This window comes from Triturus cristatus, chromosome 7, assembly GCF_964204655.1.
Source record: "Triturus cristatus chromosome 7, aTriCri1.1, whole genome shotgun sequence".
NCBI classification, from domain to species: domain Eukaryota; kingdom Metazoa; phylum Chordata; class Amphibia; order Caudata; family Salamandridae; genus Triturus; species Triturus cristatus.
In genome coordinates, this window is record NC_140590.1 from 1,665,753,781 (window position 1) to 1,665,777,665 (window position 23,885).

At 43.1% G+C, this 23,885-nt stretch overlaps 1 protein-coding gene across 1 annotated transcript in view; it reads left to right on the plus strand.

The window, feature by feature from the left end:
• PSMA7 (proteasome 20S subunit alpha 7) overlaps nt 1–23,202 on the plus strand; it is a 91,526-nt gene extending 68,324 nt beyond the window's left edge. The window contains exon 7 of the mRNA XM_085619778.1: nt 22,982–23,202. Coding sequence (XP_085475904.1) covers nt 22,982–23,074 — 93 coding nt within the window. The 3' untranslated portion in view covers nt 23,075–23,202. The remainder of the gene's footprint in view (nt 1–22,981) is intronic.
• The last annotated feature ends 683 nt before the right edge of the window (nt 23,203–23,885 follow it).

A 23,885-nucleotide genomic window follows, 5' to 3' on the forward strand; every position in this document is an offset into this window, starting at 1 on the left:
GGAGCGGAGCAGATAATTTCGAAGGTGAAATACAGTTTTTTGGCAGGCAGCAAGCTGATGTCAGGCACCGTGAGCCGCGCAGAGAATGAGGACAAAGTTCATGGATACAGATGCAGGCTCAGACTGGAGCTCTCAGAGGCAGAAGGCAGGAAAAGCTTGATGACAGAATCAGGGCCTACTTGCCTGGACTGTAAAATGGCATAAGTGAACCATATAAAGCCGGTGGCCTTTCGTACTTAGGAATGGAATATCCGGCCCATTCATGGCGGATCTGAAAGAGGACATGTTAACGGTGGACGCACATGTATTTGCGTCTTCATAACTGGAACTGGAGGGAACATACATGTACTTGTGATTTATACATGGAACCGTTGGGGTCCAAGATAGGGGACATAACTGATCAGAAAAATCCATATTTCCACATTCCCTCCTTGTCCCCTACTTGCCCGTCAAGAGATATCAATCTTCATCAATCCATTGATCTGTTCATATAGCATCATTTGTTCTTCTTTTTTTCTTCTGGGACGAACGAAATCTTGGTGGTGGAATACACGATGTGGCACACAGACCACAGATCGCTGGTCCACATTGTAGACATAGACAGCAACTGAATAGTATGAGAAAGCCAATACCTAGGAAGGATAGGACCTTCCATCCAAAGGTAGATAATACACTCCAAAACCAACCGGACCAAGTCCAGGTGCCTGGATTCTGGTGTATCTGGCTTACAATCTTATGAAGGCGAGTTATGGCTTTATATACAGATGGCGAATTTTCTGGTATGAAAATGCAACAACTTGATCCGATGACCCTACAAGCTCCGCCCCTATCGGCCAGGATGACGTCAAGGACAAGACGATTTTGAAGCACAACAATCCGCATAGCAGACTGCTCTTCTGTTAAATTGCCTAAGGCGGAAATAGTTTCGTTCACTACTGCTTCAAGGGTTCTAGTTAATCTACGTATCAGCTTGCTATTAGTAACGGTATCTATATAGGGAAAGAGACCTTTATTGAAATCTGTGTATTTTTCCCATGCTGTTTCAGTGTAATCGACTATTGGGAGATCTCTCCTTTCTCTATTGTGTACTAACTGAGTATTTCTGTGATAATCAGGAGGAGCTAGGAAAACAGGTGGCAAAAGGAATGCTATATAACAGGTACCATCCCAATCTAGAGGTAGGCGTATATATGCGGTCTGACCACATATAAAATAGGAATGGCGGTAAGCTCTAAATGTCGACTTTCCTTGATCACTAAATTCTATTACAGTGGTGCATCTGCTATGGCCCATATGTATGGAACCATTCTTTCTTACACATAATTCACCTTTTACTCGAAATACTGACATGGCGGATAAAATTGGAGTAGCTTCGGATTCGACATTTAGGATCATAAGATTAAGCGTAAAATTACCTAATCCATATACTTCATTTTCTAGATCAGTTCCTGTTCTTTTGGGAAATCCCTCCTTGTTGGGGTGGCAGACTTTAAGTAAAACTAAGTTCAAATTTCCCCATACCCAGTTGTCTTGATAAACTGCAGAATTCGAATCTTGGGAATTAATTAAACTAAACCATGCTCCACAGGAGCCGTTGTGTGTGAACGGGTATGGAAAGAGAGGTAGAATTCCTTTATAATTCTGATAGGGAGGGAGTCGGCCACAGATCCAACAATTTGTAGCATTGCTAACCTGATGGGAATGATGTAACATACTAATAAACGTGTTATTGTGCAGCGCAAATCTATAAGACAACTCATGCGGAGGTAATTCACTAAAAGAATGTTCAGCAGTAACATTATAAACATATCTAGAAATAGGATAATATATGTGCAACAATATACTTGCAGTAATTATTAAAAGACTTAAGAAAAACAAAATTAATAACGTCACTGTGCAATGACTACGCAGTGATTTACAGTATGCATGTCGTTTCAACATTTTTCGGGTTTTTTCTCTATTCAGGTCTAAGGGATACATGTCAGAGACAAATTCAACCGCTTCACCTTGGAGAGGACTTAAACAATCAAATTGCCTGACTGGTTAGACCTGAGTTTCAGTTTATATTGTTCGTGATTACTTGATTCAACCAAAGGAAGTTTTGAGTCAATGGGTGAAGACACACGAGGTGTGGTATTTACATCCGATGGTAGTCCATGAAATTTCTTGATATGACTTGAATGTATCCAGCCTTTCCTGCCTTCGATCTTCACGGCTGTCCTTGTGGTGAGCAAGACCAGTTGCGGCGACCTCCACCTAGGATCCAGCTGAGTCTTTCGATCAAAGTTCCTCACCAAGACCAGGTCCCCCGGAACTACGTCATGGGGTTTCACCTCAGTGTTGTCAGGAAAAGCTGCAGTTACCTGTGAACGACAAGATTGTAGTGCAGACATCAAGGAAGCCAAATAATCTGTCAGCATATTACAGTCAATATCAGTTATTTTACGTGGTATAGGCGTCCCCCACATATTTGGTGGTCTGCCAAAGATCACCTCATACGGGGATAGCCCTGTTCGAGAGTGTGCTACCATTCTCATGTAAAAGAGTGCAACTGGTAATGCTACTACCCAGTCGACACCTTTCTCTCTGCATATTTTGGACAATCTAATTTTCAGGATCTGATTATGTCTTTCTACGAGACCTGCTGCCTCGGGGTGTCGGACACAGTGGAATTTCCACTGATAGCCTAACAAAAGTGAAACGTGTTTCATTAGTTCGGATGAGAACGGCTGGCCGTTATCTGAGTAGACAACACGTGGTAAACCGTATCGTGGGAAGAATTCTCGAACTAACTGTTTGGCAGTAGTCGGGGCAGTGTAATCTGAAACCGGGTATGCCTCTGTCCAACGGGAAAGAGCACAGACAACTACGAGAACATATTTGAATCCTCGACATCGTTCCATCTGGATATAATCCATCTGGAGGACTTCAAAAGGGTGATCAGGAGGCTGAAATCCACCCTGTTCTACGGGAATGCTTTTTCCTGGGTTGAACTGACAACAGATCATACAGGTACGAACTTTTTGTTTGGCTGCTGCTCGTAAATGTTTGTTGAACCAAATGTGTTGAATGCTGTCTAGCATAGCTTTTTCCCCTAGATGCGCTGGACTATGTACAGTGTTAATAATGACTTGGACCATAGAATCAGGAAGGAACCACACAGATTTTTCCTTCGTCATCCATCCTTGATCCGTTTGGATCCCTCCTAATTCAGTCCATCTCTTTATTTCGTCTGGTGTAGCATGTGTCTGTATGTCAATTACGTCAAGAGCGGGATCCTTAACCATCATGCAATGTGTTGGCGTCGGGACTATTGTCTTTGTCATGTCGGATGTTTGAGTTTGAGCAGTCTGTTTTGCTGTTCTGTCAGCTAGATCATTGCCTTGAGAAATGATATCAGTAACTTTCGTATGAGCTTTACATTTCATAATTGATATTGCAGTGGGTAGATGTATTGCATCTAATAAGGCATGAATGAGGGGTCCGTGCTGAATGTGGGCACCGTGAGAAGTTAAATAACCTCTCTCTCGCCACAGCACGCCGAAGTCATGTACAACTCCGAATGCATAACGTGAATCAGTGTATATGTTGACTTTTTTATTTGTGGCTTGAATACAGGCTTGTGTCAGAGCGATGAGCTCTGCTGCTTGAGCGGACAAGGTATTTATACAATTTGTTTCAATGATTTCAGCGTCTGTTGTGACTGCATAAGCGGCCACTAACTCTCCTGTACCTGTTCTCATACATGAACCATCTACATACAACGTCAGGTCTGGGTCTGATAATGGAACGTCTGTTAAATCTTGTCTGGGTTTCGTCGTGATAGTGATAACTTCAATACAATCATGTGCAAGTGGATCTGTTCCATTTACAGGTAACAGTGTGGCAGGATTCAATGTATTACAATGTCTGATTTCTATATGTGGCTGAAACAATGTTAATTCGTAACCGGTGAGTCGTGCTATAGTTAAGTGTTGTGTTTGTGTGCGGTTCAAAAGAACCTCTACTGCATGTGGTACTTGTACTGTCAATGGATGTCCTAATACTATGGCATCGCTTTGTCTGATTGCTAAGGCTGTTGCTGCCACTGATTTTAGGCATGCAGGCAAAGCCTGAGCTACGGGATCTAATGTACTAGAAAAATAGGCACATGGTTTGTGTGATCCTGCTTGTTCCTGTGTGAGTACTGACAAGGCAGTACCTTCGCGTTCTGTAACAAAGAGTGTAAACTGTTTATTGTAACATGGTGTTGCTAGGACAGGTGCTTGACATAAAGCTTTCTTTAAACTTTCAAAAACGTGTGTATGTTCCTGAGTCCAAGGGAGGACAGTCAATGTGGCTGCCTCCTGTGTTGTCAATTGAATGAGTGGTTTTGCTAGAAATGCATACTGAGGGATCCACTGCCTACAATATGAAGTGAGGCCTATGAAAGCCCGTACCTCCTTTTGTGTCTTGGGTATCGGCATGTTAGCTATTAACTGAATGCGGTCGGGTGTAAGCTGCCTTCCCTCCTTGGACAGCGAGTGACCAAGGTAAACAATTCGCTGGACACAGAATTGCAGCTTAGAAGGGGACACCTTGTGCCCCTTTTCGGCCAAAAATTGTAATACCGTCAGTGATGCTTTCTCACATTCATGTTCGTTTCTAGCGGTGATCAGCAGATCATCGACATATTGAAGCAGGGCAGTGTTGACTGGCATGTGAATACTGTCAAGTTCTCGTTTCAGTGCTTGGCTATAGATGCTGGGGCTTTCTGTAAATCCTTGAGGTGCGCGTGTGAATTTAAAGCTACGTCCATTTAAACTAAATCCGAACAAGTATTGGCTTTCCGGATCTATTGGGACGCTGAAAAAGGCATTCTTGAGGTCAATTACAGTAAAGAATGTTGCTTCGGAATCAATAGCTGTCAGTAATGACGAGATATCTGGGACCACAGGGAATTGTGGCACAATGCATTTGTTCAATTCGCGCAGATCAATAACCAATCGATATACTGGCGGAGCCTTTGGATCTGTTCGTTTAAGAATCGGAATTATCGGGGAATTACATACATTGGAGTCTGTTTCCACAACTACTCCTTGGACAATGAGCTCGTCAATAATTTGCAGTAAAGCCACTACAGCATCTGGTGGTAACTTGTATTGTCGCATTCGTGGTAGTACCACTCCTGCCTTTAATGTAACCCGATATGGTGTAATATTCATGCAACCCACATCAGTAGGGCCTTGTGCCCATAAATGTGTAGGTAAAGTCTGTAGTCGGGGATCCATGTCTCGAGACACATAGTGACCTTTGAAATCACGTAAAAACAATCTTACTCCTTCCGGAGAACAACATATTATAGCTCCTAGAGCTTTCAGTGTTTTTATACCTAACAGGTTTTCTGGACATGATTTAGTAAGCAATAAATCTGTAGTTCGGGTTAAGGGTCCTATCGTAAGTGGAAGAGGCTGTGATACTTCATTAACAATAGGTTTTCCTGAAAAACCAAGGGAAATATTCTGTGAGCCTGAGAGGGGTGCCCCTGGAACTTCACTACGTTTTATAGTTGTTCGACTTGCCCCTGTATCAAGTAAAAATTTTCTATCTTGGCCTAATAGTTCACTATGTACATAAGGTCCTTCTTGGTCTACAGGGACCTCGATAAGGGGTAAGTCAACTTCCCTCTCTAGGCTGGTTCATGCATATCGTTGATAATCAGGATAGTCATACTGTGCGGTCTGGTACAGCTGTCGTGTCGTGGTTTGTGTGGCAGCAACCGGCAGCGCTGGTGCAGCTGGCACAAACTGTATAGACTGTTGTGGAGCTGGCATGGACTGTGCATGCTGTGGTGCTCCTTGTTCATTCTGATCCTGTCTAGGTGGCCGTGGTCTTTCTTGTGTTTTACCTGTGGCGATATTACGCTTCAAGACTGGGCAATCGTGTATGTAATGACCTGGTTGTTTACAATAGTTGCATGTCCCTTTTACAGGTCCTGCTGAATCACCGGACTGTGTCGTACCCCTTTTATGACCTTCAGCTGGAACTGTCTGGGAGACTAGCATTTTCATTTTTGTGTCTTTCATGCGTTTCTGTTCATGTTCTTGTTCCTCTCTAATTCTATTGTAATGGTACTGTAACATTTGTAACATTTGTGATGGGGTATTACCTTGCCAGGTACTCTCGAATTTTAATACTCTATTCTTCACCTGGGGCAAGGAATTTTCAACTAATTTTGTCACAAACAGATGTGGGTATGACTCGCTACTTGCTTTTATACCACTATTTATACCAAAACATTTTTCGAATCGGGCATAGAAATCACTAGTGTCTTCATCTTGCTTTTGTTTACAGGCTGAGATTGCACCCCAGTCTTCCTTTTTCGTGGTTAATAAACGTGGCAGTACCTGTACTAGTAAACCTGGTAGTGCTTTAGTTTTATCCCCAAGCCCCGAACCTGGACCTCGGGCCCTTTCTTCATTTTCTAATGCTGTCCAGTCTATCTTTTGGTCTCCTACCTCCCACTCTTTTTCCTTGAGTTTTTCATAAATGCCAGCAGGCATTAATACCTTTAATATTGTCATAATGTCGGGATAGGTATACTCTCCCATGAGTAACATGTCTTTAATTTCTCGGTGGAAACCCGCTGGGTCTTTGTCATGACTGGGTACCACTTTCTTCATTTCTAACAATTCTATTTTCGATATGGGCGTATATACAAATACACGTTTAAACTGATTGTCCTCGCCCTTTATTGGGTGTACTTCTCGTAAGGGATTCTGTCTGTCCATGTAATACATCGGTCTTTCCTTGATGGGCAGTGAGACATGTTCTGGGCATACAAAAAGAATGTACTGCTTTCTTGATTCTAGTATTTCTTTAATTAGCTTAGTACCTGAACCTCTCCATCTATTCGTGAGTAATTCAGTTAATATATCAGGTAAGGGACCAGGATCTGAATGTTGGCTTTTATATAGTATAAGAAGTTGTTGAATCATATAAATCCCAGCTAAACGCTGTTCATCTGGGGTGAGGTTCAAAAATGTGTGTGCTACTGTATCATCACCATATTTTCCGGGACTGTCAGCCCAATGAACGGCTGACCTGGCTAATTCTTGTTCATCCATAGAATCGAGTAAATGATAACCCCTTCGTTCTCGGAGTAATTTGTCAGCGGCTTGGAACGAATGCTCGGGGGTCCTTATATTTATTATAGGTGTTTGGAAATTCCTGTTATTTTCTGGACATATCGGACGTATCGGGTCAGTAAAACATCTAGTACTATTACAAGATCTTCCTCTACCTACATAGGCTATGGTTTCTGACTGTCCTGTGGGCAGTCCTGATCCTTCCTCCTCGCTTTGTTCGAACTGATCTACCGTTAATCTCTCTTCGTGTAGGCGTTCTATTTCTTTACGGATCTTTCGACACATGGCTATTATACATTTTTGCCTATCATGTCTCCCTTCTGATATATTCTGGCTCCATCTGGTAAGAATTTGCATTGCTTCCGGGTCTACCCCCGGTCGGTCTTGATTTCTGATCACACAATTTATGAGGAAACGTAACAGTTCCCCCTGTATCTCCACTTTCTGGTATTCCATAGCTCTGTTAATACATTCAGAATCTCGCCCTGTTTGGACAAAATGATATATATTATCTAGATGCACAGTCATTCCTGGTAACTTCCCCAAATACACCGCGGCTCGTCTGATACGTAATGATGCCATGATCATTTCGTCCTCTTTGCCGGGCACAGGGTCATATCTACAATCTACAAGAAGTTCCTTAAGCGTGCGGGCATTTATGAGTTTGGGGGTACGTGGATGTGCTGTTTCTTGAAAAGTAAGTTTATTTATTCTGGGTGGCGTAGAAAATATGTTGGTAGCACCTCCGGTAGCCCCGTCTGGGGTATCGGGCGTGAAAGGATTCGTTGAACGCGATACAGCAACTATAGGTGTGGGCACAGCTGTAGAAGCAGCTGTAGGAACAGACGTGGAAACAGATGTGCTTGCCGGAACTGGTGTCAGGATTTGATGCTGTAGGGATACAGATACAGGGTCTTGGCGTTGAACCTCCCCGGCAGACGGTCTATGTGGGGCGGGGTTAGCATACTCGGGAGCTGCTTCATCTAAATATGAGGAAAGAAAAACATCTTCTGCTGTTCTAGGATGCCCCTTAGGATGCATTTTTATTGGGAACACTGGGGGTGGCAAGTCTTTTGGTATCTCCGGAGTAGCCTTAGGTAATCCCTCGGCCAGAAGGGGATACATACCATTCATAAGGGCATTTCTTTGTCTGTCTACTTGTTCTGATGGCACTCGTGTACCTTCTTTAATTAATATATTTTCTCGGACTTTATTTGAATTTTCCTTACTCTTCTCTTCCTGTCTACGTGCTTTTTCTGTACGTCTATACGATTCTTTACGCCATAATTCAATGGCGTCTTTCTGTGATTGTCTAGCTTTCTTTTTCCATAATTCTTCCTCTACTTTCACGATGCAATCTGCATCCCAGGTCCCAGCTGCGGGCCACCTCTGACTTTCTGGTAATTCCTTAGTGTAGTCTACCCATAGATCAAGAAATAATATGGCGTCTAGGCCATGTTTATGATACATGAAGTACCCTGGAGTGTCCCTAGGAGGAATGGGAACAGCTTCTTCGAGTACCCCTTTTCTAGTTGTGATCTGTCTTAGTTTCGAAAAGAGCGGCATACTGAGAACTGGTCTGATACTTGATCTTGAACAAACTTAATACAATAAACACAATGATGAACAGTCATTCACACCACAATATGCAGGACGTATTAACACATTTAACATTTAACGTTTAAATGAGCAACAATGATGATGACGATCTAAAAAAACTTTATCACAAGACATAATCCTCGGCATTTTAACTGAATTATTCTGAATTTATATACTTGATATACTAGATATACTGCTAAACAGTACAGATACACTGCTAAAACAGTGCAGACCGGATTTGTGTACCCAAACCCGTCTGGACCGGCACAACTTATGTGCACGCCAGAACGCCTCCCCAGTAATGGTACTCACCGGGTAGCTCGGAACGGAAGGCCTCGGAACGGAACTGAACTGAACTGGACTGGACTCGGCTCGAAAACTTCGGAAACTTCGGAACATCGGAAACCTCGGAATTTCGGAACTTGGTGGGCCTCTGTATACCTCGGATCTTGCTCTCTCAGCTAGGCTCTGGTCGGGATACTTCGCACTTCTCACCGCCTCGTCTGGGTGTTGATCGCAGCCTCAGTCGCCCCCACTTGACCGGAGGGAGATACAGGAAATCCTGCTGGTACGCGTTGTTGTCCGTCCAGCTGTGGCAGGAGACCGGGCCTGCAACGCACCGCCGGCGCGTGAGATGAGAAAGTGTCCCTGTGGAGCATGGTTTAGTTTAATTAATTCCCAAGATTCGAATTCTGCAGTTTATCAAGACAACTGGGTATGGGGAAATTTGAACTTAGTTTTACTTAAAGTCTGCCACCCCAACAAGGAGGGATTTCCCAAAAGAACAGGAACTGATCTAGAAAATGAAGTATATGGATTAGGTAATTTTACGCTTAATCTTATGATCCTAAATGTCGAATCCGAAGCTACTCCAATTTTATCCGCCATGTCAGTATTTCGAGTAAAAGGTGAATTATGTGTAAGAAAGAATGGTTCCATACATATGGGCCATAGCAGATGCACCACTGTAATAGAATTTAGTGATCAAGGCAAGTCGACATTTAGAGCTTACCGCCATTCCTATTTTATATGTGGTCAGACCGCATATATACGCCTACCTCTAGATTGGGATGGTACCTGTTATATAGCATTCCTTTTGCCACCTGTTTTCCTAGCTCCTCCTGATTATCACAGAAATACTCAGTTAGTACACAATAGAGAAAGGAGAGATCTCCCAATAGTCGATTACACTGAAACAGCATGGGAAAAATACACAGATTTCAATAAAGGTCTCTTTCCCTATATAGGTACCGTTACTAATAGCAAGCTGATACGTAGATTAACTAGAACCCTTGAAGCAGTAGTGAACGAAACTATTTCCGCCTTAGGCAATTTAACAGAAGAGCAGTCTGCTATGCGGATTGTTGTGCTTCAAAATCGTCTTGTCCTTGACGTCATCCTGGCCGATAGGGGCGGAGCTTGTAGGGTCATCGGATCAAGTTGTTGCATTTTCATACCAGAAAATTCGCCATCTGTATATAAAGCCATAACTCGCCTTCATAAGATTGTAAGCCAGATACACCAGAATCCAGGCACCTGGACTTGGTCCGGTTGGTTTTGGAGTGTATTATCTACCTTTGGATGGAAGGTCCTATCCTTCCTAGGTATTGGCTTTCTCATACTATTCAGTTGCTGTCTATGTCTACAATGTGGACCAGCGATCTGTGGTCTGTGTGCCACATCGTGTATTCCACCACCAAGATTTCGTTCGTCCCAGAAGAAAAAAAGAAGAACAAATGATGCTATATGAACAGATCAATGGATTGATGAAGATTGATATCTCTTGACGGGCAAGTAGGGGACAAGGAGGGAATGTGGAAATATGGATTTTTCTGATCAGTTATGTCCCCTATCTTGGACCCCAACGGTTCCATGTATAAATCACAAGTACATGTATGTTCCCTCCAGTTCCAGTTATGAAGACGCAAATACATGTGCGTCCACCGTTAACATGTCCTCTTTCAGATCCGCCATGAATGGGCCGGATATTCCATTCCTAAGTACGAAAGGCCACCGGCTTTATATGGTTCACTTATGCCATTTTACAGTCCAGGCAAGTAGGCCCTGATTCTGTCATCAAGCTTTTCCTGCCTTCTGCCTCTGAGAGCTCCAGTCTGAGCCTGCATCTGTATCCATGAACTTTGTCCTCATTCTCTGCGCGGCTCACGGTGCCTGAAATCAGCTTGCTGCCTGCCAAAAAACTGTATTTCACCTTCGAAATTATCTGCTCCGCTCCCTGCCCAATGCATTCCTGTCTAGTAGTTTAAGTAAACATTCTTCCAGCTACAGAGCAAAGGCCCGGCTTCTCTGTCTTTATGCAAGTAATTCATAGCCCTATTATTATGGAAGACTTTCGCCCTCGCATCTAGTGTAGACACTTAGACGCTTGTACACGCACTAACAGTCAGTATAGTCAGTATAGAATAAGATTCTACTCTAAGAGACCTCTCTTTTGGATAACATAGTTCTTTAAACATAGGATGTTAGATATGATTTGGGATAAGGTTGACTTGACCCTCCAGACATCTGTCGCCACATGTAGAGCTAAATGTCAAGTCCCCTTCACCCCCTAGTTGCACGTCAATCACACGTCATGCTGCTGCGCGCGCATTTCTGCCAAGTAATTCTGCTAACGTTGCGAAATTCTTTCATGGAACCACCCTATTATGACATCACACTTAATGACGTTCTTTAGTCACACCCAGTTACGCCCACTTTTGCTACGCATGTATGTTTTATCTACACTATCAATTGTTACGCCTCTTGCATTTGCTTCAATGTAATGCCTATTGTATAAAAGTGATTAATTATCAATAATGTATGTACTTCACTTCCTGAACCTCCGTGGTGATGGAACTTGGAGTCACCGATTCGAATCGTCCATTGGAATAAAGCCCATTCCGAACCTCTAATACCACGGATTCTGCCTCTTATTTACTGAGCTATTTCTATTATGTTTCTGTATCAAATTAAGTCCCGGTAATTAAATTATTTACCACACACTTGAGAGCTGCATTTATATGGATGTGCTGGCTACCCTAAGATTTATGATTATCATCATGGCTATTTACTTGTGGTCCTGGTTCTAAATCGTAGTGATTGTAATTGAAGACATTAACAATGCTCCCCTTCATGGCTAATTTTTTGGCCATCAGGATAAGTGCCAGCAGTGTTGGGTTCTTTAGTTCAACTATGCGTATCTGCTATAAAAACAGTGTATTCTGGGATTAGAAGCATCTAGGCTTCCTGCAGATGGTCTTTGTTTCTACTATGCTGATGTAATGCCTACCGAGCATTCTTTACCCTCATTTAATGCACCATTTAGCAGCAGTTTAGAATTGCAATTCTGCAGTGTAGTTTTGCAATGGTCTTTGTAGGCGTTGAGCCTAGTTTCATTTAAAAAAAAATCCTTTATAGGCAAGGGTGTCTTTTTACACTGGACATGTTGAAATTATTCAGCCTGTGTGGAGATTATTTGTGGAAAAAAGTGTTCCAGGGTCCCCACACACAGGGGGGAATTTGATCTATTGTTTATGACTTAATGAAGATAACTTCAATGTAGAGCTAAGACTACATGTAAGTAACCATTTCCTCGTCATCATCTTCAGTACCTCCAGAAGAGAATAGTCAAAGGGATTATTAGGCAATTGTAATGTCACTTGGAACAGGCGAGTTCCAAATTCTTCCTAAGTCACTGTCATTTTGTATGTAGGGACTGAATGCAGTAGCTTTTAAATCTGTGGAGTAGAGACTGCAGGATTGATCTTATGGAAATTCTTGAAGTGGGGTAATCACTTCAGACCAAATAATCAGTTCCTCAAAGAATTTCCTTGAGCGTTTGCTCCATGGCCATTGTGTGGCATTGAGGCAAATCTCATGACATAAATTAATTTTGTGGATCTGAATGACCAGCAGAATATTCTGGATCTGGCTTTCAGTGGGCATATGCTTCTTAAATCTTTTTTTTAAGTTAAAAGAAAAATTTTATTGAAACAATTAAAGGTATCCATATTATAGGCAATAACAATAAATACATATCAAGGTAATCCATTGACAAAGAGCAAAAAGAAAACGATAATTTCATGCCATCATATTACAATCGACTTATACTGCATAAAAATAAAAGACAAACTCATGGGTAGAAGATATGCTAGCAATGCATAGAAAATGACTCAAAACAGTGTTAAATATTTGGAAGTAAATCTGGGAACGTATAAGGGGTTCATGGGGGCTTCAAGACCTCAGGTTGGGACGGCTTTATCTGAGAGGATTTTTTAGCACACATATCGAGGAACAATGTAACAGGGGACCACAGGTCCAGACGTTTCGTTGCCAACTGCACGGGATATACAAAGGAGGTGTCCAGTCTGTGAGTATGGCAGATTACATACCACCACGCCTTATAAGAGATTTTAGTAGAGTCCTTCCAATTAACCGTGATCTGCTGAAACGCAGCCGCTAACAACAGATCAATAATTTTAGTATTACCTGGGACATTCTCCCAGCATGGTGAGAGACTTCCCAAGAAAATATGAGGGGTAGAAAAAGGAAATGCAGTGTCAAAAATTAAATTTATTTGGGACCAAACTCGCTCCCAAAAGCTCTGCACAAGTGGGCATAAAAACAGCGCATGAAATATGTCAGCGTTTGGGGACGAACATGACCAGCACATGTCTGGAGTGGATGCGAATCTTCTGCTCAAAACACTTGGTGTAAGTAGAATACGATTGTACACAAAAAATAACGTTTGTGTGAGGTTTGCTGCCCTGGAGGATTTACGCAGCTTGAGCCAGATATTATTCCAAAGAGAAAGTGGCCATGAAAGTTGAAAATCGCGCTCCCAAGCTTCCTCCACCTTAGATTTCTGTCTAGGAGCACCTGCTCCTTGCAAGTGTTTATATATGCCAGAAGCCGAGGGTTTAGATTTAAGTAGGGAGGAGAGTTGTGAGGGAGAAGTCTGAGGAGCGGGGACCTGAGGCGAAGCAGATAGGTGATCAAACCTATCCATCACAGCCGACTTGAGCAAAGGATATTTATGCGCGAATGAGGCAGGCAAGTCAAAACGTTGTTTGAGCAGGTGAAAGGACATAAACTTTGAGTCTGAGAAAAGCTGGTGTACCCATGTTAAACCCTTTCGACGCCAGGTTTTCCAAAAGAATGGTTTGCCACGAATAGTCAAGTCTTTATTATGCCAGATTGTTGAATTTAGGAAGTGGTCAATCGAATCTGGAGGAGAAGAAGGAGAGGACAACAGGAGCTTGGAAGTCAGTTTAATTATAGGAGAGGACACCGCCTGCGGTTTAGGTGAAAATGAAAGGTATTCAGGGAAGGAGAAGGGAGAGAGGTAAAGACGCTCTATCCTAAGCCATAGAGGGCAATTTTCCGAGGGGTCAAGCAACCAAAGTGAGGCTTGTCGTAGAAGGAAAGCCTTTTGATAAACCTGAAAATCAGGAAAATTAACTCCTCCCTCAGCTTTTGGGCGAATCAACTTAGTTAATGACATACGAGGTCGCTTTGAATTCCACAAGAAGGAAGAGAGGGCGGAATTAATTTTTTTAAAGAATTTGGCCGGAATGGGGACTGGAATGTTGGATATGGTGTATAGTACAATGGGTGCAAGCATCATCTTTATGGTGTCCAGCCGGCCCCACCACGATAAGTACAGTGGATGCCATCTGGCCGTTAAATCAGTGATTTTTTTGTAGACATTTGTTTAAACATAGCGCTACTGTGTCAGATATTGAGGGAGTAATATACATGCCTAAATATCTAATATGAGAGGGGCTCCACGTAAAATTTGAGGCGCTGAAATCTGCTTTAAAAGTGTACTTGGTCAGGGGGAGAATCTCACACTTATCGCTATTCAATTTGTAGCCAGAGATGTTAGAATATGCCTGTACATCTGTCAAAAAGGCAGGAACAGAAACACTAGGATTGGACATGAAAAGCAAAATGTCGTCTGCATAGGCAGCTAATTTAAGGTGAATGTTCGCTGATTGAAAGCCGAATAAATTTGGGTTCTGGCGAAGCCTAGAGAGAAAGGGCTCCAGAGCTAGATTAAAAAGAAAAGGGGAGAGAGGACACCCCTGACGGACTCCCCTGCCCAAATCAAAATATGAGGATATCAGGCCATTGGCGCAAATAGCCGCACGCGGGTTGGAATAAAGGAGAGCGATCAAGGACACAAACTTGGGACCGAAGCCAAACCAACGAAGAGTATGAAACAAGTACTTCCATTCGACCCTATCAAACGCCTTCTCGGCGTCGAGCGCTATTGCCGCTAGGGGGTGCTTCAAGGACGAGGATTTGGTCAAGACGTCAAAGAGAAGTCTCGTATTGTCCGTGATAAATCTGCCTTTAACAAAGCCCGACTGTTCCGCTTCTAGTAAGTCAGGCAAGTAGGAGTCAAGACGTATGGCTAGGGCTTTTGAGAAGATCTTATAATCTATATTAACCAAAGAAATAGGCCTATAATTTTTGCAGTGTCTATGGTCTTTCCCTTCCTTCGGTATCAAACATATGTGTGCTTCCGAAAAGGTGCCTGAAGAGCACCCCAGTGTGTTAAAGGAGGCTATGAGGGAGTGCAACTTGGGTAATAAGAGCTTAGAAAAGTGTTGGAAGAACTCTACTGTAAAGCCATCAGGCCCCGGCGCCTTATCTTTCTTGAGCAGCTGGAGTGCCGCTGACAATTCTTGGTGCGTTAGATCGGATTCCAGGAGAGTGAGATCCGACTGATGACAGGGAGGAGTCTGAAGTGTTGAAAAAAACTGGGAAAGAGAGTCATCAGAGGGCTGCGATTCCGAGGTATATAGGGATTTATAAAATAGGGAGAATTCGTTCAGAATATCCGAATCTTTAAATTTTAAATCCAGGCATTCATCATAGATAGACTCAATATTGAGTCTGTTCTGTTTAACTTTCAGGTAGTTAGCCAGAATCTTTCCTGCCTTGTTTTTGCCCCCATAAAATTTAGCACTGGACTTTAATAAGTACAAAGAAGCATCCTCCGTAGACTTTTTGTTAAATGCTAATTTGGCGTTAATGAGGGCCGTAAGGGATTGGCTCGAGTGCGAGGTGTAAAAGGAGTGTTCCAGTGTTTTGATGTCCCGTAAAAGGTCAGCAGTAAATTTGCGGGAAAGTTTCCGCCTCTTTGCAACAAAGCCAATTACGAAATCTCTCGCTGAGGCCTTGAAAGCATCCCAGATGGTGGAAAAGGGCATGGACTGGTCAGTATTAAACACAAAAAACTCTTCAAAAAAAGTAGTAAAAGCAGCGATAAATTTCGGGTCCAGAAGGAGGGTATTGTTAAAGCGCCATCTCTTAGGACCAGTGGCTCGAGGGAGAATTTCGAATACAGTTGACACAGGGGCATGATCTGATAGCAAGATCGGGCCAATTTCTGCTTGCGTAAGGGTTTGTGCGATAGAATGAGAAACAAAAATGTAGTCAATTCTCGATTGGGTATGATGTGAGGGGGAATAGAAGGTGTACTCCCTGGTGGTTGGATTACAGAGACGCCAGGCGTCAAAAAGTTGGTGTTGGGAGATAACTCGCACAAATGATTTCTGGGGTTTGTTGGGGATATAAGGGACTTTGGAGTTTCTATCTATAAAGGGGTCAAAAACCTGATTACAATCACCAGCAAAAATAAAATTATCTTCCAAACCAAGGACAATCTGAGCTGCTAAGGTGGACCAAAAGGATGGTTCTCCGCATGTTGGGGCATATACATTGAACAAAGATACAGGAACCCCTTTAAAGGACAATTTGACATTTAACCATCGTCCATTAACATCTGAATTCTGAGACAATAATGTAAACGAGAGAGATTTACGGCAAAGAATCATCACACCATTCCGTTTGCCATCCCCAGGAGAGAAAAAGACCTCCCCCACCCAGCCCCTTTTCAGCTTTAACGATTCATCAGCAGAAAGATGAGTCTCTTGCAAAAAGACAATGTCCGCATTTAATTTGGCCAGATGGGTTAAGATCCTTTGCCGTTTAATGGGAGAATGTAAACCCCTAACGTTCCAAGTAATTAGTTTCAAAGACATGAGCAATCATAAGTAAAACAAAATGCAATTAGAAAGCAGAAAGTCAATGCAGTACAAAATCCGTAGAAAATGGAAAAAATGCATGGCACAAAAGAAATCTTCTGATTAAAGAGAGGGACAGAGGAAAGAGACGGAGCGAGGATTGAGAAGAGAATAAAGATAAGTAAGAGAGAGGGAGTCGGAGCAGTTGGGATACCGTAAAGGCAATGAGATACGAATGAAAGAACACAACACCAAAACAAAAACATTACAACAGCGAGGACGCAAAACAAAATGTAAAACATACCTACAAAAGGAGAGAATGAGTGGGAGGGTGGGTGAAACCACATGGAGCAGACACACGTCCAGGGAGGATCCGATGGGGAACGGGGAAGACCGTATGAGGAGACATCATAACTGTGAAACAAGAACATGTGACAAGAATTAATCTCAGGAAGCAACTGTGAGGGAAAAAAAAAAACATGAATTAGGAAAGTACGAGCCTAAAAAAGAAAAAATATTGAAGAACATTACTGTAACAATGCAAAACCATTAATGCAGTGGAAATCAGCACAAAAAGCTGGCACTATTATATAAAATAGAATGAAAACAACTTCGCCTAGCGAGTGGAGAGACTGTGGAGCAGGAAGAATGAGAAAAAAGCACAACTATTGAGTAGCAATTAAGCAACATGTGAGGAGGATGTTTCCGCAGAGGTGGTGGCATCCATCCTGTGTGAATCAATAAAGCTCTGCAGGCGCCCCGGATCTTCGTAAGTCGTGGTCCTATTATTGTACGTGACCTTGAAAAGACAAGGGTGGAAGAGGCCAAATCTGGCCCCCATAGAACGAAGATCAGGTCGAAGATTCAGGAAAGCTTTGCGTCTGTCAGCAGTGGCCTTAGAGTAATCCTGCGCAAAAAATAGCGTGGAGCCTGACCATGTGACACGCTGAAGAGCTTTGGCTGCCGCCAACACCTTTAGCAAATCCGTGTACTCTAAGAAATAGATAATGACCCCCCTCGGTCGCTGGGGAGAGGAACCAGCCGAAGGAGCGCGCCCTAGCCTGTGGGCTCGCTGGATGTTGAGCGTAGTTCCGTCTGACAAGTGAAGGACTTTAGGGAGGAAAGTCTTAAAGAACGCAATGGGGTCACTCCCTTCAAGTCCCTCCCCCAGGCCAAAAATTGCGGAGGTTGTTCCTCCGGTTGCGGTTTTCGAGGTCTTCAACCTGTTTCTGGAGGGTGGCAATTTGCGAGTGCATGACAGGAACCGTTTTAGTAGTGTCGATAAAAGTGGCAACATCATGTTCAACCGCTGTAAGCCTTGTATCGAGTTGTCCCCATTTGTCAGAGAGAGCTTGTAGTGTGGAATTTGTTTCCTCCATAAAGGGTCTGAGAGCCCTTATCTCATGTAGCAAAAGTTCCATGGAGATGTCCGAGGATGCTTTGGGAGGCGAGGGAGGGTCTTTTTTTAGCCTCTTCACGTTCGACTTGGCAGTTGTAGCGGGTGCAGAATCCATCTTCGAATGCTTGTCTTCTTCCTCAGATAACTGCGAATCTTCCAACTTGGAGAGTTGTGAGAATAAAGTAGAGTTTTTGATAAAAGAACGTGGCGGCAGGGACGGACTGGTATGAGCGCCCCGTGTCCTACCCATCAACTAGCAGGGCCAGTAGCAAGGCACGCCACGCAAAAAAGAAAAAGGGAAAAAGAAGAAGCCACCGACTATGGTACACATTAGCTGGTCGTGAGGCAGCAAGCAGGGTGGAGGCGAGGACCAGAAATCATTTGCCAATACGGTTACCAGAAACCCCAATCCGCCAAAAAAGTGGTCATGAAGAGTAACAGCAGGAAATGTTCGTGGGCTACAGGCAAAAACTGTGCAGATCCAGCCAACAATGGGACGAATCATTACCTAAGATGGCGGCCACTGCTAGCATCCATGCAGGCTGAGGTAGAAACAGAGACAGCGACAGAAAAAAAACCCAGGAAAAACGGTCATTCGGACATCATGAGTAGAGGAGATATCGATTGCCACTAGAATTCTGTCCTTAGGTCGCCTTGTGGTGAAAGCTCGTGAAAGGAGAAGCCATTCCGCCGAAAAACAAAATGGCGGTCGCGCTGCTGCTGAGACGAGCAGACACTAATTACCTGACAAAGGCAAAGTAATCGTCTCAAATCTGTTCGAAAAACATGGTGCGCGATGCAGGAGCAATTCCTATGCTAACTGCTGCCAGCTGCTTCCCTAGAAATCATCGCGAAATTGCACTTCTCCGCTCCGGGACCGGGAGCCTCACGGAGGCGCGTCCATACTCCTTGGGCGTCAAGCCACGCCCCCCTGCTTCTTAAATCTTGACACAGTCAAACACATTCAAAAGATGGACACTGCAGCAGATCAGAACAAACATTTGCAATGCAATAGGTCTTGCAATTACACAAGTTTGAGCTATTGACATTGTAAATGACAATGCCTTTTATTTTTGTTTCAAAGGCATTGTCATTTTCTATGCCAATAGCTTAAACTCGCGTAAATGCGAGACCTATTGCATTACAAATGCTTGTTTTTTTGTTGCTCCCAGTCTGTTGAACAGATGCACGCTTTCACTTTGAGGTGAGTGCTGTGAGAGATGGCAGCGATTCTCTTAAGTGAAAGCACGCATGGCGCACTGCAAATACAAACAAGTAACCGCCATTGCAGAAGTCTGTGTTCTGTTGTTTTGTGCCCTTGTTGTTTTGACGGCTGCTTGTTTGTATTTGCAGTGCGCCATGCGCGCTTTCACTTAAAAGAATAGCTGCCTTCCCCCACAGTACTCGCCTCAAAGTGATAGTGCGCCTGGCACGCTGCATATGCCGCCATTGTCCCCATGCAGCCGCCATTGTCCCCATCAGTATCAATAACAAAAATAGTGCTCACCCACTAGATAAAGCAGACTGTGTATGACCAAGTAAAAGGCCCTGTCCTTATGGGCGGTAACAAATGGAGACAAGGCGGTAGCAAGGAGGGACTAACAAGCCTCCTAATGAATCTAAAGCCAGCGTTTACGAAGGACAATGAGACAAGCCAATTACAAATATGGGCAGAGAGTGGACGGTGCTTCCAGTGCACACTTTCCTACAACATGCCTTGCAGAGCGTGCAGCCACTAGGCTAGACCTAAAAAAATGAGTTTCTTGTGCTTCCGCTTACATTTAGTGAGAGATTATTCTTCCAACAATAGGTTCAAACACCTTACTGTCAGTGAAAACAGTACAACTCCCAAATTGACTGACCTTGAGCGCTGCTACAATACATTGATTCCACTAGTTTCTACAATGGTCAGCTCTTCTGTGGCAAGGAACATGTTCCATGCACCATCTCCTAACATGCCACAAAAAAGTGAAAGACGGATAAGTTGTAGATGTTGTACTGAAAGGTCACAAATTAAAATGTTGGAGTTTTATGTATCGTGTTCCAACCAGCCATATAAAATATTTTTGACTGTGTGGAATGTCAAACATTTGATTCTGAAAAAGGAAATCAACAAAACTATAATACACCAGAGGTAGAAAGGTATTTAATTTCACTGTTCAGTAGTAAAAATGATTCAAAACATGGAACACTTTTTGCACACAAAGCGATGGGTGGAAAAAGTAGAGGTTTTGTTTTGTTTTCTGCCTAATATATGCCTTCAATTACAACAGATTGATTAAGTTCACAGAGTAGTGCTGTTTCGCGAATCGGAATACCGCCACTCTTTTAACACGGTCATGCAGCCTATTGACATTTCATGTCCTGATCTTAAACCCAGCCATCGGGGGTGGTAATGTGGAATAGTAAAGTGCCAACCTGTAAATGGAACAGGAGTTGATTAATGAGTGCGATAATGTTAGATCATCCTCTAGGTTGCACAATGATTTAAAGGGAAAATTGCTGCACTGTGCAAAAATTGCAAACTAACAACAAAATATAACCCCCGGCCCCACACTTCTACCCCAGAAGCAGCTATCGACCCACCCCTGACCACTAACTGAAAAATTAGGTGTGAGTCTTGCCCAATCCTTCCCTCCCTCCTCCTTTGCCCTGTCCGGTGGTGCCTTGGAGGTAGTTACCAGCTGAAGGACCTTGGATTGAGGATCTCAGATTATGTCCTCCAGTTCTGAGATTTGCCCATATGGATCTGTTGGCGGAGCACAGTGACCTCGACACCCACTTCTCCGATCTTTGTCTCCATGGCTGTCCAGGAAGCCTGGATGGCTTGTAGGATTGTCCCAGTGTCTGTGGGTTCGGCCATCAAATCCTTATCCGCTGAAGAACCACGTGCTTCTGATACCAGGGCCATGATGTTGTCGGTCTTGGATGGTGCCTGCTAGGAGGATGCTTTGTCTCACCCCATGGCGACTGAATAAAGTTGGTGGTCAAACATGCCGCACCCCAGCCCCAAGGGAGCACAGCTGGCAGCATGTGCTGTTCGCATCCCAGAGTATACAGTGTAACTTCTTGGAACATGAGCGGACAACAGATTAATAGACCTGGGAAAAGGAAGCCACCGCTTCCAATCCTGTATGTTGGACAAATCGAAGACTGGGTAAGCCGGAGAGTCCAGGAGGCCAGTGGCAGCTCCTCTGCTAAGGCAGAGGAGCGTTGCCCCCACTACTCACGGACCAGTGTAGAAGAAAAAAGAAAATGATAACTGAAGTTATTTTATTTTTACTATTGTAACAGGCGGGGCTTGGCTCCCTGACATGAGGGAGGAGGAGTGGTTGCCGCACTCTAAAGTGCGCATAACGCTTTGGCCGGCCATCCAGGACCAGCCAATGCGTCATGAGTACTTTGCATCTTCTCCCCACAAGCTGTATTACACACTGGGTGGAGAACATGCCCAGGCACCCAGTCCCTGTCTGAGCACCGAACCATGACATTCAGACCAATCACAACGCTGCATTGCAGTGTTGTGATTGGCTGTGGGGAGCCTCGGTGCTTCGTGGAAGAGACACTACTTGGGGGAGATGTGGAGAGATCAGATAAGTGATTTTTTTTCCCCCAGCTCCCAACCCACCCCCTCCCGCCCCGCCACCCCCATACCGTCCGCCACTTCAGGAGGCAATCGCCATTGGGATCTGCAAGAGCAATTTACAATTTTTGAAAAAGATATTGGTATCCGTTTAATGTAAGGCAGCTTAATAACTGTTGTGGCTCAGATTGTTTAGAACATGTAGATAATAACCTATTGCATGGAAACAAATAACCGTATTGCCATAAAACCTCCTTTATGCTAATCACTTTTTTCTTTTTTGAAAAACTTACTAGAAGAAGGAAAAGCCAGTTTCCTTGTTTAAACTGAAACTTTAATTATGCTCTGTTACCCGCTGTTCACTGTGGCTGCAGGCATTTTAACTTCAGAAGTTAACTATAGGAAATTATTAGAGTTGAGCAGATATGTCCTTTCTTTATTACAGGTGACTAGAGATGTCACAAGCCTCCTGTAATAAGGAGCCAGGTTTTTTTTGTACGTATAGCAGGCTAGTATCTATTATATAAAGTAGTAGTTTGAAGTATCGAATGTATAAATATTGCAAAAGGTTAGTAGATGTTAGTCTTCCACTATAGGAAAAGACTTGGACTCTTATTTGGGTCAGTAAGGAGGAGCTGTGCAAGCACTTTTTTTGTGAGAATCCAAGATGCAAGACTGTTTTTATAAATACTGCATTTTTGTTATATAAATGTATCTTGTTTGTTACTATATATATAATTTCTGTATTTAGTGAATAATAATGTGCCTAGCAGTTATCACAGAGCAAATTGAGATTACAAGTAATTCAATTAACTGTCCAGGACATGAGCAATGGTAAAATGCCCAGACCTGCTGGCATACAAAATGAGTTTTATTAACACATGATTTAATTAATAGCTTCAACTCTCAGAGAAGCTAAATGGATTGTTTGGGGAAATGTTTCCACTCAATAATCCTTACAACAAGTCAATTTATATATTTATCTTAAAGAAAAAAACAAAACCTATTAACAATAATTCCTCATCATTCAGATTCAAAAATCTGTTTACCAACGCTATCAAAGATTCTCTTCTTTTGTGATATCGTTTTAAACATGAAGAGCTGCATGAATTTCGACTTTAACAAATAGTACATGAATGATACTGATGTAAGCATGTATTTTGATTGTGGAAAAAGACTAAGTCTGTATATTTCTTGCAAACCCTGCTTTTGACGGCGTGCCACTTTTCTTCACTAGATTTTGAACCCTGAAGAAATTGAGAAGTATGTCGCTGAAATCGAAAAAGAGAAGGAAGAGAATGAAAAGAAGAAACAGAAGAAAGGAACATGATTGAACTTTTTTCTGTGTGCTTTTTATTGGAGTCTATTATCATGTGTGATTGGACTTTACCAGGTGTAGGGCGTATCCCAGATTCTGTAAACTTGATTGTGCTAAATAAACCTAGCCATTTTTTTTCAGTTGTCTGCTGGTCTGCTAATTCAATGCTCAATTGTCTGTGGCTGCACAGTTGATTAAGTTACTTTCTATAAAGTGTACAGACCAGATACCACTAGTTCCATTGGTGCACATTATTTCACTCCTTTGATTCCATGTGATAGAATGATGGAGACGACATTAGGAGAGGTACTGTCTCCTCTCTCTGTTTGGGAATAGGAAAAAATCGGAGCAGTAGCCCCTGTTTACAATGTTGTGACTTAAGATTTCTTTACATTTCTCTAGAACTGTAGAGTTAACCAGTGCCGCATATCCATGTTTTTTTCTCCACTTCCATCGGAAAAACTTAACCCTGTAATTTTTTCAATCATTGCTCATTTTTCTTCTCAGAAGATATATGTTCGAGGTATATGAGTTGCAGATTACACACTTGTGCATAGATCGCTTTAGATTTGACCTTTGTTCTATTGAGGAGGACTCTCTCCTGAAGGAAACTATTTGCGGGAGTGGGCCCGAAAGCTGCTTGAGCACCGACAGTCGGCTCCACGCCGTTCGAGGTCACGAAGGATGTCGGGGTGCCACCATCATTCTGGTTCCAAGTCTTCGCACTCTGGGTCGGGTAAGTCCAAGCATAAGAAGAAGTCGAAGGAGCATTGTCGCTCTTCGGCTTCGCCTCGTCGGTCGGCCGACCGGACGAGGCACGCGG